Genomic DNA, 14,070 nt, shown 5'->3' on the forward strand with positions numbered 1-14,070 from the left:
GTTACTCTGTCTTGCATTACAGGGGTCTCGGCTGAGAGCACAGAGGGTGGGGAGAACGTTACTTTTCCTCCCCTGCAGAGTGGAGGTCTTTGAGCAGTGGTCAGAGACTCAGGCCACACCCCCCATGGACATTGACGTTGTCTCCGATGGACCCTCGAGACTCACGTGAGTTTGTCTGACTTGGGGTCGTGATCCCAGCACCCCACCTGGACAGGGGCTGTTGGGATGGGGTTGGGGGCACAGACTTGCCACCTCCGTCTCTGACGGGAGTCCCGGTGACAGCTAGCCTCAGCGTGTGGCGCTTCCCTGGGAGGCGTGGGAAAAGCATCTGGCCTGCTCCCTCCTGGGGCGGGTGCCGAATGCCCCCCCACCCCGCCCCAGCAATTTCATGCCCTCCCCCACCCCGGCCCACGCCTGGCCCCGCTTCCACGCCCCCCAGGCTGGAACTGCTGCAGTCAGGTGCTCGTCCCGCCTCTGTCAAGGCCCCAGGGCCACGCTTTGCGATGCTCCCGGCCTGGCCGCCCCTGCTTCTCTCCCGCTGCGTGTCCACTGCAGTCGGAAGCCCACGGCACACCGGCCCCGGGAAATCTCCACCGCACACATCCTGCTCTCCTCGCCCCTCCCCTCTAACCACCCTAGACTCCAGGAGAACTTTCTAAAGTTCTGTAGACTTGAAGCCCATAAAATACAAATGAATTCCTCAAACCCTGCCCCCTGAGAAGGCCTCAGGTGTGGCCTGGGCAGAGCTGGGTGATTTGGGGGGGGGCCGGGGGGCTGGCCCTTCCCTGTGCAGGGCCTAGGGGGCCTGGTGGCTGGAGGGAAGTGTCCCTGCCGAGGGGAAGCGGGGCCGGTCCACAGGGAGCACGGAAGTCAGATGCTCAGTAAGGAAGATCTGGGCCCTGGAAGAGAACCAGCTGAGGCTGCTTCCACCTCCAGCTGGCGCCACAAGCCGGGGGAGGAGCTGGCTGTCCCCACCGGGAGGAGAAACAGGGCCAGAGGTGACAGTGCGTGGCCACAGCCCTATAAGAGCACGGGGCTCCTCGGGCAGCAAGGAGCAGAGCGATGGAGCAGCGTGGAGTGGCCATGGCCATCGGGCCCGCAGTGCTGGCCATCGCCTTCCTGGGTGCCGTAGCCTCCGCCCCCGACACCTGTCCAGGTGAGTCAGACACCAGGTGAGTAGGACATGACAGCGGTCGGGTCTGAAAGCCGCAGGCCCCGTGCGCTAACAGCCAACTGTGCTGGGCCCCGAGCTAAGCCCTTCTGGACAATTTCCATATTCCTCATGATAGCGAGTTGCAGTCATCACTTCTCAAAAGCGGACACTGCACATTTTTGAACGCCTCACTGCCGAGCTGACCCTCCAGCACTGAGGCTGCGGGAGGGTGGCTCAGGCAGGGGGCACTACAAGGCCAGGGCTCGGCCCTGCATCACCTCCACGCCTGACCAGTGCCCACCAGAGGCGGGAAACTCACTGCCAGGCTGACCCTTCATGTGAGACGGGCGACTCTGGCCACAGCCAAGAGCCCAGGCCGTGGTCGCCGCGTGGCAGATCGCCGTGGCTCGGGTGTCCTGTCGCCGGCTCTGCAGGGCTCTCAGGCCCAGGACGGGTGCCCTGACTGGCGCTCTGTGTCTCTCTGCAGAGGTGAAGCTGGTGGGTCTGGAGGGCTCTGACAAGCTCTCCATCCTCCGAGGCTGCCCGGGGCTGCCCGGACACGCAGGGCCCAAGGGAGAGGCAGGCGCCAGTGGACAGAAGGGTACGTGCTCTGGCTCGGGGGTGGGGGGTCACTGAGCACCAGCTCTTCTCAAATTAGACCCTGGGTGGGCAGTGGCCCCTGCGGGTCTCAGGTTGGGGGCTTGGGTCACGACCCTGCTCAGAGCTGGCGTCAGGAGTGACCCCCGAGGCCCACCGGGATCTGTCATTCCCTGAGGAGGGGGCTGGTCTCAGCTAGTCTGTGAGCTCACATTTGGGTATATTTTCATAGAACACCCGCTTCCTGGTCCTCGATCCAGCCCTGGCTTTACGTGGCCGTGGGCAAGAGTTCCAAGCCTTACGTACCTCGGTATTCTCACCTGAAAACTGAGGCCCCAGCCTTTGCTGTCTGTACCGCAGATGAGAAAACTGGGGCTCAGAGCAGTCGGCCATCACCAGGGAGGGTGGAGCTGCACCCCAACTCAGAATGAAGGCCCCCGAGCGCTCCACACCTCTCCCGTCGACGTGGTGGCCCCCTTGTGGGGTTTTGGGCCCCGAGCCTGGTATGAAGGGCAGGTGTGCACCCAGCTCAAGGGGTGAGTGCCCCGGGCCTGGGTGTGAGTGGACTCCAAGGGCTCCGGAGACAGGGTGAGCTCGGAGGTCCCCAGCCTCTCACGTCCTAGGAGGTATCCAGCTCAGGGGCCGTTGGCACCCAGGTCAGGACCTAGGGATGGAGGGCGGCATGTGCTCACCATGATGGGCTCCAGGCTGGGGATCCTGAGGGGGGCACACTGGGAGGAGGAGCAAATCTGGGGCGCTGCCCACCAGTGGGTGTGGTTAGTCCGCCCCAAGCTGAGCCGGCGCCCCCTCTGCCCCACACCCCCACACCCCCACACCCACACTCCCCGGGGAGGGCAGCCTGCCGGCAGATGGTCCTGCTGCCTCGGCTGAGCCTGGGGCCGCCTCTCCTGACCCTCCCCTCAGTGCTCAGGAGGAGGGGCAGGGGCCCTGGGTGGTCCTAGCCCCCTGCTAACATCAGTAACGCAGACCTGGGAGGCCTCGTGGCTCCTGACCCCTCCTCTATGGAGGTGGAAAGAGAATCACCGCAGAGGGATGCATAATTGCGCCTAACCGCCTCTGCATCCAGGGCTGAGCACAGGGCAGGGCCCCTCCTCCCTCCCAGAACCAACGGGCCAGAGGCTCCTGTGTGACAGGGTCTCTGAGGACGTGCTCTTGGTCCCAGGCCCCCAAGGAGACGGTGGGGCTCTGTGACGGTGGCCTGGCCCGGGGCTGCTACACTGAGGTGGTCGGGAGCCAGAACGCTGGTGATTCCCTGGGGCCCGGGCTTGGCGTGCCGGCCGGTCAGCACCAGGTGGCTGTGAGTGCTTTGTCCCCGCTGTCTGCTGTCACCCGCGGGCTGAGTCCCAGAGCAGTGATCCTGAGGATACCGCAGCTGGGATGGGAGGGTCAGGACTGTTTTCCTTAGGGCAGAGACGCTCAAGTGGAATTCTTCAGGTTGCCTTTTCCTCAAAGATGTATCTTTGGAATTTACAGGGGAACGAGGTTCTCCCGGAGTCCCTGGGAAGGCAGGACCGACTGGGCCCAAAGGTACCAAAGGTGATGAAGAGCTAGGACCCCGGGGCCAGTCTACAGAGACAGGAGACATGGAGACAGACAGAGAGAGAGAGGGAGGAGGCGAAGAGAGAGATGGGAGAGAGACAGAGAGAGGGAGGGAGGCCAAGTGACAGAGAGGGACCTGTCCTGCTTCCTGTTTCCAAAGAGCTTCGAGACAGCGTGTGAACTGGGTCCCGGGTCCGGGGCCCCAGGCCCAGAACAGCCTCTCATAACCCAGGGAAGAATCCAGGCCTCTGAGTCCGCCCCCCGCACTCCCCTGGCTGAGACCCAGGCATTGGAAAGCCGTGTGGGCCGCGGAGCTTGCGTGTGTGGTGCCCAGAGCCCCAGCCTTGTCCCCCACGCCCCAGCTCCCGAAGAACTGAGCCCTTGGGTGGTTTCCTGAGCGGAGGGTCAATGTCCACTGACCAGACGTCCTGTGCATCTCCTGTCTCTCCCCAGGAGACCGAGGGGAAAAGGGCACGGGCGGAGAGAAAGGTGAGCCCCTCCGCCTCCCTGGGGTCATTGGGCAGGCTTTGCAATGGGCTGGGGGGTCCCAGGGGCCTCGGTCACTCCCAGCACCATCTGGGAGAGGATCTCAGACCACACCCCGGGCCCTGTCCGTCCAACCGATGGGTGCGGGACGAGGGGCCTCTGAGCCCGGCTTGCTTTGTCAGCGGCCGGTGAGTGCTCAAAGCTCAGCGGCTCCAGAGCTGGACCCCGGTGACTGGCAATACTGCCTTACTACATAATTGTGGATATTTTGCTATAATTTTCTGATTTATGCTCATTTTTAAAAAATTTTGTAAAAGCAAGAAAAGGCAAAACTCCAAGACACAGTCACATGCTCCAGCTACAAATACAAAGTGCAAGGTTGGGGCCCAGACTCACATCCCAAATGCTCCCCAATACTTTCCACAAGCAGAGGCTCTGGTGGAGACACGGGCTGTGGAAAGCGATAGGCCTGGGGGCGCTGAGCCTCCACCGCCGTGAGCCGTGAAGCCCAGGCGAGGTGGCCGGCACGGCGGTCCAGCCAGCGCCCCGCGCGACAGTGCTGGCCGCCAGCCCCCGGGCAGGCCGGATGCAGTGGGGGCCAAGCAAGCCCAGTGATGCTGAGTCTAGGAACTGGTCCTCAGGGCTGGAGGCTGAGAGTCCTGCAAAGAGCTGGATAACGGTTTCCATTCTCCCCGCTGTGTTCACGGAGCAACGGGGCTGAGGGGCACAGGGCGCTGTTTCCAGACGTGTGACGTGCATGTCCTCTCTCCCCACAACAGGAGAGCCAGGGCAGCTTCATTCCTGTGCCACAGGTGACCACGCACACGCTGACCCCCGGACCTCCGCCTGGACCTGCTCCTGCTGGGGGCGGGGGAGTGGGGGGGTCGACCAGAAGGCCAGCTGCACAGACTCAGGTTCCAACTTCCAAGGACAAAACCCTCTCTGCGCATATCCTACTCCCCAATTACCCGAGTGATAGGCAGCCATTGCCTGGATAACTCAAGTATATTCCTGGAGGAGGGCCGGTGCCCAGGAGACTAGGCGGGGGCAGCCCTGGGAGGTAGGGATGGCCAGGTAGACGGGGCCTGGCCATCACAGCTGGGTGGCCTTGGGGGCTGCATCTCTGTCCCAGGACTCAGAGCCCCCTTCCCCCAGGCAGGTGTCCCTGCCTCTCCCTCCTCCCCCCTCCTCCTCCCCCCTGCCCTGCCCAGAGCTCCTGTCCTGGCGTCTATTCCCCGGCTTCCCCTCCCAGGACCTCGGACCTGTAAGGAGCTGCTCACCATGGGGCACTTTCTGAGTGGCTGGCACACCATCTACCTGCCCGACTGCCGGCCCCTGACCGTGCTGTGTGACATGGACATGGACAGCGGGGGATGGACCGTGAGTGGGGGGGACCCAGTGATGGCCGTGGGGTTCCTGGGCAGGGGCGGGCGTGCCTGGAAGGCCCACCTGGTGGCAGATCACTCTTTAGTGGCCTTTGTGAGACCGTCCATCCCTCCAGGCTCAGGCTGACCCCGTCCTTTCACTGAGGTCGGGAGAATCAGAAATGTCAGGGGAGGGGTGTGTGGACCCGTATGGGAAGGAGTCCCGTGGCTCAGGGCGGGGGGCTCAGGCCCGGAGGTGCCCATTCCTCTCCAGCTGTGTGGCTTTGGGCTCGTTGCCTGCCCTCTCTGAGCCTCCATTTCCTCCTTGGTCCCATGTGGGTGTCCCTGACTGCCCCTGGGCTCTTTGATGAGACCCACGTTCTGGTCCTCAGCCTGTGATGCGTGTGAACTACCAGTGCTGCTCCCACGTGTGGCCGGGGTGCCCTGTGGGGGGGATGGCAGTGGGGCCCCGTCTCCTCAGCCCTCCCCATCGTGTGCAGGTTTTCCAGCGAAGGAGTGACGGCTCCGTGGACTTCTACCGGGACTGGACCGCGTACAAGCAGGGCTTCGGCAGTCAGCTAGGAGAGTTCTGGCTGGGGAATGACAACATCCACGCCCTGACCGCCCAGGGTAGGCCCACGGCCGGCGGCTTTGTGGTGGGGTGCCTGAAATCCACATGCCCCTGACCTTAGCCCTGGGCCACGTGAACCAGAAGACCCCACTCCTCCTCGCCCCAGGGGTGGTCACGTCTGACAGCAGGAAGGGTTATTACTCTGAGAACCTAGGACATGTATTCTCTTACACTCTCTGAGTGTTCAAATCAGAGGAGGTGGATTATTGGAGTGAAGACGACTTCTGGTCTCAGGACCGATCGTATCTAGAACCCGAGAGTCGGAAGTGAGGAGGAGGCCATCTGGATTGGGGTGGCCCTTCTCCCACTTCCAACTGTTGGTCCTTCCTTGAAACTGGGATCTTAGGTGCTCAAGGCCCCCTCCCTTGCCTCTCCTGCTCAGTGCATGTGGCGGTCCCCACGCAGGCCCCCTCACCCCACTTCTCCGTTTCACAGAATCAGCTTCACAGCTGGTCCTGAGGTCAACGGCAAACCTGTAAATCCGTTCTTAATTCTTCCACTCCCTCATGACAACCTTGAGGGTGTCCAGTCACGTGCCTGAAATTCTTGCAGAAGAAACTGCACATACAAAGGTTTCCTGCCGTGGCATTCACAGCTATTTGCAGGAGAATTTAGGGTTTCAAACTAGAGCGAGGCTTCATTTCATCCGAGGAACACCGACCTGGAATTTCAGGCACGGCTGATGGAACAGCAGGGGAGCTATTTGAAAACAGGGAGCCATCCCTGAGGTCCTCCCACCACACCAGCCCAGCCTCTCACACCTTCCCGGTGAATTGTCCCCGATGCCAAGTTCAGACGTCCCCTAAAACCCAAATTCCCATCCCCCCGTGCCTGGAGGCAGAGGGTCCCTTCTGCTGGGACCTGAGCTCCCACCTCCAACAGGAAGCAGCGAGCTTCGGGTAGACCTCATGGACTTTGAAGGCAACCACCAATTTGCCAAGTACCAGTCATTCAAGATGGCGGGTGAGGCAGAGAAGTACAAGCTGGTCCTGGGAGCCTTTGTCGAGGGCAGCGCAGGTGAGAGTCCGCGTGGGGCACAGCAGTGGCCTGGGCTTCAGCGCGGGGTTTGGGGAAGCAGAGAGGACCTGCTGAGCGTCCTGGCTCTGCCTACTCTGTGTGATGTTCCTGGGGACTTAACCTCACCAGTTTCTTATCCACACAGTGAGGTAATACTACACACACCTAAGTGTACCCACAAGGCTGATGTGACCCATGACAAAGTCCAACAAGCTATGGCATTATTATTAACTACCATTACTGATGAAAAACGGGGAAGGATGATAATTTAGCCCATTTCCCTGAAGGCTCCATTCCCACTCTTGTTACTGGAATTCTCCCCTGAGGATGAAAGAGTTCTCCCCCTAAGTGAGAGGATGCCTGTTGGCTGGCAGGAGCAGACCAGATGAGGGGATACCAAGGCCACTGCATCAGCAGAGGGATGCTTCCTGGGGTCATGTGAGTGGCAACCCTTGGAGTTGCACAGTGTGCAACCTGCACACCCGGACACAGCAGCTTTGACCTGGACCAGCGTCGGGGACCTCCTAGCCCTGTGTGCCAATTAGGCGACCTTTCCTTCTGAGCAGGTGATTCCCTGACGTCCCACAACAACCACGCCTTCTCCACCAAAGACCAAGACAACGACAAAAATACTGCAAATTGTGCGGTGCGGTACCAGGGGGCCTGGTGGTACAACAATTGTCATGTGTCAAACCTGAACGGTCGCTACCTTGGGGGGCCCCACGAGAGCTTTGCAAACGGCATCAACTGGAGGTCAGGGAAGGGGTACAACTACAGCTACAAGGTGTCGGAGATGAAGGTGCGGGCCACCTAGGGCGGGGCCGGCCGGCCAGAGCGTCTGGGAGCAGCTCCCTCTGCACGCAGCCCGGCGGGGCAGCTGGTCCAGAGCCCTCCCCAGGAAGGGGCTGCGGACCTCCACGTCACTATCCTCATGGGAGCAGAAGAGCCGCATCCTGTGCCCTGGGCAGGAGGCTCTCGCTCTGTGCCTCCACTGACTTCCAACCCTTCTGTCCCACTCACGAGGATAAGAGAAAATGCTATTCCAGATCTTGCCAGACACACATATTCGCAATAAAGATGCTTGCTTACCCGACAGCAGACATGGGACTCCTTCATCACTGCCATGCTCTGACCTGTGCCCCTGTCTGTCCATCTGTCCCCGTGACCTAGCTCTGCAGGTGCCCTTTGGGCTGAAGGTGTTTCCGATGGTCTGAGGCCAGAGTCACAGAGCGCGGCCCGCACGTGGGGCTGCGTGCCAGTCAAGTGTCGCTCTCCCTGCCGGGCCGGGCAGCTGTCTGCCTCCAGGCAGTTTTCAAGCTCGGGCTGAGTAGAGGGCCAGAGGCCGAGCCGTGTGACCACACATCTTAAAGTCTTTACTCTTAGCCCTTCAAGAAAGTGTCCTCTGACCCCGGGCTCAGAGGTGAAGTGCAGTCCCAGCCTCCTGGCCCCAGCTGTCCCCGCTAATCCACACCACCCAGGCTCCTGGGTCCCCATTACCCATAAAGGGTGATGGTGGCCTGGGAATCCCTCACCACCAATAAAGAAGGAAACGGAACAGGAGCCGCTGTGGCTGACTGGAGCGCTCCAGGAGAGGAGAGAGTGATTTCAGTGCAAAGCGCCCCACAGCTGAGCCGGCACAGACCTGCAGGCGGGGAGACTCCAGCTTTCCAGGCAGCCATCTCTGAGAGATATGCCAGTGCCCTCAGCACCTGTACTTGTATCTGCTGAAGAGGGTCCCACTCTCTCCTCCTGCTGCCTCCACCGCCATACACCAAGAAGCCACCCATCCTCAGGTGGCCAGCCTGTCCTGGCGCTGGCCGGTCCCTAACCCTTGCCTGACTATCTGGGTCTTCATAAGCCCTCTTGTGTCTCTTCTGGCAGCATCATCTACTTGGAGAGAATCTAGAAAGGTGCAAGGTGGTTACTACCATCCTTGCTCCCCAAGGGTCCCTTAGATGGGTCCTAGCTGGTCTAAGAACGGTGCAAAGCCACATAGAACGTGGCATGTCTGGGTTTTTTCTGGGAGAGGGCCCATGGTTGTCTCGCCTTGCCTGGAGGTGCTGTGTCCTGAGGACCAGGAGCCACTGCTCCTGGAATCCATCCCCACCCTTGCTCCTTCCTCATGCTGGCCCAGAGGCCTGAGACGAGCCAGTGCAGGACAGAGAGGGACGGGCCTGGGGAGTGGGCTCAGGAGAGAGGGCGTGGCCCTTCCTTCCCCCCGAGCCCGAGGATGGGGCCACACCCTCTCACCCAGGGGCCCCGATTGGTCCCCAGGACAGAAACTGTCAAACTGTCAAATACAATGGTTAATATTAGATCCAGGATTCTGCTGCTATAAAATTATACCCAATCATCTCTTTCTTTTCTTGAAGACCTGGTTCCTTGACGTCTTGGCAGGATGACAGTTCCTGGACGGGTGCGGTCTCTTTGCCAGGGAACACATAATGCAACTCTTCATACGTCAGCCCTAGGCTTTGCTGCCCAATCTTCGAGAGCAGCAAAGACCTCACCTACACGCCCCAGGAGCCACGGTCAGGATCGTGATCTGGTGTTGGGAACTCTCCTAGGCACTCTGCACCTTGACTTGCCCCTACTAACTCCGTTTCACAGGGACTAAGCCTTCAGCAGTGGAGAAGTGCCCACTGGCTCAGCTGGAAAAGGCAGGACAGGCCATTTGATCTTGTATCTCAGCCTTTCAGTCCTAGAACCAAGATTTTACCGGAAAGGACCCTCCCTTCCAGAAGTCCTAACTTTGAAGTTATAACTCATGTTGTGAAATTAAATCTTGAGAAATTCCTCTTGAGAAAAAACTTAATTTCTTAAGTGCCCTGTCATTGTTGCGGAAGGCAAAAATATAACTATTAAATACAGAAACAGGCTTTGCTTGGCAAACCAGAATTTTTTTTAAAGTGTTATGTTTAAAATCTGCTTAATTGAGAGATGGGCTAAGAGTTAAAAAAGACAATTTTTAGAAACATTTAATTTGACCATTGCTGTAATTTATTTACAAATACTCTTTTGCTTTTGGGACTTGATAAGACTTTTTTTTTTAAGTACTTATGAAAATGAGGTCAAAGGGATTCGGGAGAGCAAGGGGGCTTAGGGAACTGACCTCATGTAATAATTCACTTGCATTTTATGTGCATCCGTCTTGTATGCAGTGCGTGCTTGTACATGTGGGACCATGGGAAGGTGTAACCGGCTGGTGGGCACCTGAGGAATGAGGCTGCGTAGGCCACTGTAGGACCGGCTGGCTCTGGGTGGCCCTGGGGAGAGAAGCTTCTGGTCCTGCTTCCTCTGGCTTCCTGTGAGAGCTGGCTCCTGCAGGCCACCAGAGCTGTCTCAGGGCCACAGGCTGCCCCCTGGAAGCAGGGGTTTGGGGCAAGATTGGAGCCTGGACCCAGGCCAGGCGTGTCCCCTGGGCTGGGCTCTCCCCATCCCTCTACTGGCCCTGCCCTGCCCTCCTGCTCCTCCAAGGGCTTGGTGTCTGTGCTGGCAGAAAGGGAGGCATAGGACTGGGGAGTCCTGAGCAAAGGCCTCAGATTCTTCACTGTGGCCATGACCTCTGTGGTCTGGGAGGGCCCAGGCCCAGCCTGGGGGGGACCTTGCTCTGGTGGCAGGGACCCCTGGTGATTGGTAGAGAAATGCGCTCCACCGAGACACCGTTTATCTGGAAGTTCCTGACAGCCCACCCAGAAATCCCGGCTGCAAGGGGGAGGGCGGTCGTCCAGATGCAGGTGAGCGAGGCTGGCCTCCATCTCCAAGAGACGCCCCCCTCCCTTGAAGTGAGAGCGCCTCCAGGACAGGGTGCACCCCCTCCCCTGGATTTCCATTCCGCACAGCGTCATACACCCCTGTCCCCTCCCCTTTCTACTCTGTCCCTTGACAATTCCTCCCAGACTCCAGTCTGATTTCTGGTTCTGTCTACCTTACACTCTCCCCCGGGAAGAAGACCCCTTCTCCCGTCCCGCGGGGGTGGCCCTATGGATAGAACCCTTAGGAACCCCCATCCCCGCACCCAGTGGCTCTGGGGCTCTTGACTCAATTGTTGCTGTTGCCTGGCCCCCACCCAGTTTCCGCTCCAGTCCAGGCCAGGCTGGGGGGCCGAGCCCGGGGCTCTGCAGGCTCCCTGGCCTTGGCACTGGTGCCCACCTGGCACCTTGGGCTCCCTGCCCTGGCCAGTTGTCAACACGGGTTTACAGGGCCCATGTTGGCCACCCACTACTGTCTGTGGGCTCTGGGGTTCGGGACTCCCAAGGTGAGGGGTCCCGGAATAGACCTGGCCGATCTCAAGAACTGGTAAGTTTCTGTTTCAGCTAGTGAAGGGCAAGGCCTTTGTGTCCACACAGACCTGGACTCCCTGGGCTCTGCCAGGTCCAGACGGTGTGACAGTGGGCCAGTCACTTGACTTCTCTGAGTCTTCTCTGTCACGTAACTCAGGATAACAGGGTGGGTGTGAGGACCCCGTGGAGTGAGGATCATAAGTGAGAAGCGTGGGGTCTGGGACGGACCGAAGGGTCAGTGACCGGGGGCGTGGGCATCCCCCACGCTTCCCCAGCTGGCCGTGACACCCTCCCCGCCACGTCTCTGCCCGCTCCAGGGCTGCCCTCCAGGGCCTGCCCACCCCCACAGCCTATGCCAGGTCTCAGTTTCCGGTGGGTGTTTCACAACCTGGGGGGTGGAGCCCGCTGGCTGGTGGCTGTTGGAACTTCCACCCCCCACCCACACTTTCCCTCCCTGCCCCTCGGGCAGCCGGGCTGGGCCACGGATGCTGTGTCCCTGGGGCCCCGCTCTGCCGTGCGCACAGACCCAGGACCGGAGGGCAGCGCCCCTCGGCGGGCAGGGCTCTGGCAAAGGCTCTGTCCCTCTGTCGCCTCTGCTCACGCTCGCCCAGGGTGTGTTCTGCGGGGTCAGCACTGAAGCCATGCTGTCTGCCTTCTCTGCCATCAGAATCCTCTAGGGAGAACTGGCTTCCTCCCCCTCCCTCCTGGCGTCCGGGGCATCACCCCCTCCCTCCAGCAGAGCTGAACTTTGGGAGCTGGGACTGGCCCCAAACCCCGAAACCAGCCTGACACTCTTGCCCTGGCCACTGGAATCCACTGGTCTCGGGCCCCTTCGCCTTCCCTTCACCCTGAGGTTACAAGCTTTTCCAACAATCCCACACCTTAAGAGCTGTTTACAAGAAAAGGCCTTGCAAGGGGCCATCTGGTGAATTTCAGGCTCGGCTGGGTCCTGACGGAGCGCGATACTACTCACCACAGATGGGGTGCTGCTGGGGCTGCGTTCACGAAGCCATAGCGTCCGGAACCAGGGAGGAGAGAGCCGGGCTTCCCTCTGCACAGGTTTGTCCACACCTGTGCCCTGGGGTCTGAGTTTTGCACCTTAAAGCAACCAAGGAGGGGGTATCACCTAGGATGGGATCGAAGAGCTGGGAACGACATTCTTAGAAACGGTTGAAAGCGGGGGAGAAGAGGACGGCCTGCCACCAAGCAAGAGCTGTGCATTGTGGGAGCGTGACCCCATCCCCAGAGGAATATCACTACCCTGGACCCCTGGGGCTCACAAGCCCCTCTCCCATCCCTTCCTCCCCCTGCACCCAAAGTGCCCTTTGCCCTGTGGCTTCTGTCCTCTCCCCGTAGCCTCTGATCAGGAAGAGTGAGGTGACCACCTTGTCCTGGTCACCCTGGGTCTTCCCGGTGACCGAACTTCCCACATCCTGGGAAACCCCTCAGAGCTGGACAAACCAGGAGGGCTGGTCATCCTGAGAGGAGGCTCAGTGGCCATTAAAACTGCAGCCCAGGCACTAGCAACAGAGGAAAAACCCCAAACCTGGACCCCCTTCCCTCAAGGCCAGGGAAGGCCTTCTCTTTTCTCCACTAGAGCAGTTCTAATTGCTTAACGAAGAAAGACAAAATCAAGCCCCCACCTCGCCACCCGTCAGGAGGTGTCTGCCGACCACAAAGCCCCCTTTGGCGGGCAGGTGAGGCCATCTGCCCTCTGAAGGAGCTCCTGGTCTAGAGGGGGCATCCTACAAACGTCATAAATTAAAGACTCAGGCAGTGGGTGACACGCAAGGGACGTCTGTGTTTCTTTCTTCCAGGCCCAGCCTGAAGCTCTGAGTCCTTACAGGAGTCAGGCTTCCATCACCTCCTCACTGCCTGCCCGGCCTGGCTGGACTTCCACATTTATAACAGCTACAGATGGAATGTTGACAGACGTCATGCAGCCTCTGGCTGGACCAGCCCTAGGGACCCCCGGGCCGTCTCCCAGTCGAGAAGCCCAAGACCCTCAGCCCACCTGCGTGTGCCCTGCACTGCAGTGTGAGGGCTGCTTGTTACAGCAGCTGTCAACCCAGAAGTCTTGAACAGAAGTTGCATCAGAAGAGCAGTGCGTCTGCGACAAAGTCTCAACTGGTGGCATTAGCCTGGCAGCCAGAGCAGGGGGTAGAGGGCGAACATTTTTTTTTTGATGTAAGTGCTGTTTCTGAAAACTTGGAAAGCAGTTCCATGGAGCGTCCTCTGGTGCTCCGAGGAAAGATCCTGCAAATCCAGAACTTCAGTGGCGTGTGTTTCTGTATTGGCTGTCTGAGGAGGCGTTACAAGAAAAGAGCTTAGGGAAGACCTGAGCCATTTGCAAGCAGCAAAAAATAAAGTGTCCAGGAATTTGGGGTCTTACTGAGTTGGAAAATCCCCGAACAGCTCTAGACCCCAGACAATAAGAGATGGACTTTTTGAAAGTCCTTGAGTTCCAACGAGCGGTGAAGTATTTTTTTTCGGAATAGAGCTACTCAGCCTTGGGAGTAAGAGCCTTTCTGCCCAAGCCTGGAAGCTCTGAGCAAGCCTCCCTAAGATGAGAGGTACAGGGAGGCGTGGAGGTGAGGTAGCAAGAAATGCAACCTGAGACGTGCCTCAGGAAGGAGCAGCTGCAGTCCGGGGGAGGGGGTGTCTCGATCACTGCAGGGCTGACCCGCCCCCCCACGCCCTGTGCGACCAAGACAAGTTTGCATTGCATTACAGCCCTGAGATATGAAGTTGTGTATTAAATAGTCAGCTGTCACTTTCCTTTACAAAGAGGTGGCCTAGGTGAGGGATGGGGTGCAGGGAGGGGAGAGGGGGAACCCGCAATCTCATCCTCATCCTGAATCCCACTCTGGGCTTTGAGCCGACTTTGCCTCCCGTCAATTTCCTATCCATTTCTTCCGCCACCCTTGAGCTACTCAACTTGGTTGTCATTGTCACGGTGACTCATCAGCCATATGGGTG

General features: G+C 59.4%; 1 protein-coding gene across 1 annotated transcript; it reads left to right on the forward strand.

Annotated features, from left to right (window-relative positions):
* The first annotated feature begins 898 nt into the window (after nt 1-898).
* On the forward strand, nt 899-10,988 carry LOC309664287 (ficolin-1-like). The gene is made up of 9 exons (XM_082469486.1): nt 899-1,156; nt 1,641-1,754; nt 3,245-3,298; nt 3,764-3,799; nt 4,576-4,608; nt 5,049-5,176; nt 5,661-5,790; nt 6,674-6,808; nt 7,375-10,988. Exons 1-9 carry the CDS (start codon nt 1,063-1,065, stop codon nt 7,620-7,622), a joined length of 972 nt encoding a protein of 323 aa, XP_082325612.1. The 5' UTR covers nt 899-1,062; the 3' UTR covers nt 7,623-10,988.
* The last annotated feature ends 3,082 nt before the right edge of the window (nt 10,989-14,070 follow it).

The sequence above is a fragment of the Balaenoptera physalus genome (genome assembly GCF_965194825.1).
Source record: "Balaenoptera physalus genome assembly, chromosome: 7".
Classification (NCBI taxonomy): Eukaryota; Metazoa; Chordata; class Mammalia; order Artiodactyla; family Balaenopteridae; genus Balaenoptera; species Balaenoptera physalus.

Coding starts and splice junctions, on each gene's coding strand:
- LOC309664287 (XM_082469486.1), top strand. CDS start 1,063: ATGGAGCAGCGTGGAGTGGCCATGGCCATCGGGCCCGCAGTGCTGGCC. Junction 3,299..3,763: donor AGGACCGACTGGGCCCAAAG/GTACCAAAGGTG, acceptor GTCTCTCCCCAG/GAGACCGAGGGGAAAAGGGC. Junction 5,791..6,673: donor CCACGCCCTGACCGCCCAGG/GTAGGCCCACGG, acceptor CACCTCCAACAG/GAAGCAGCGAGCTTCGGGTA.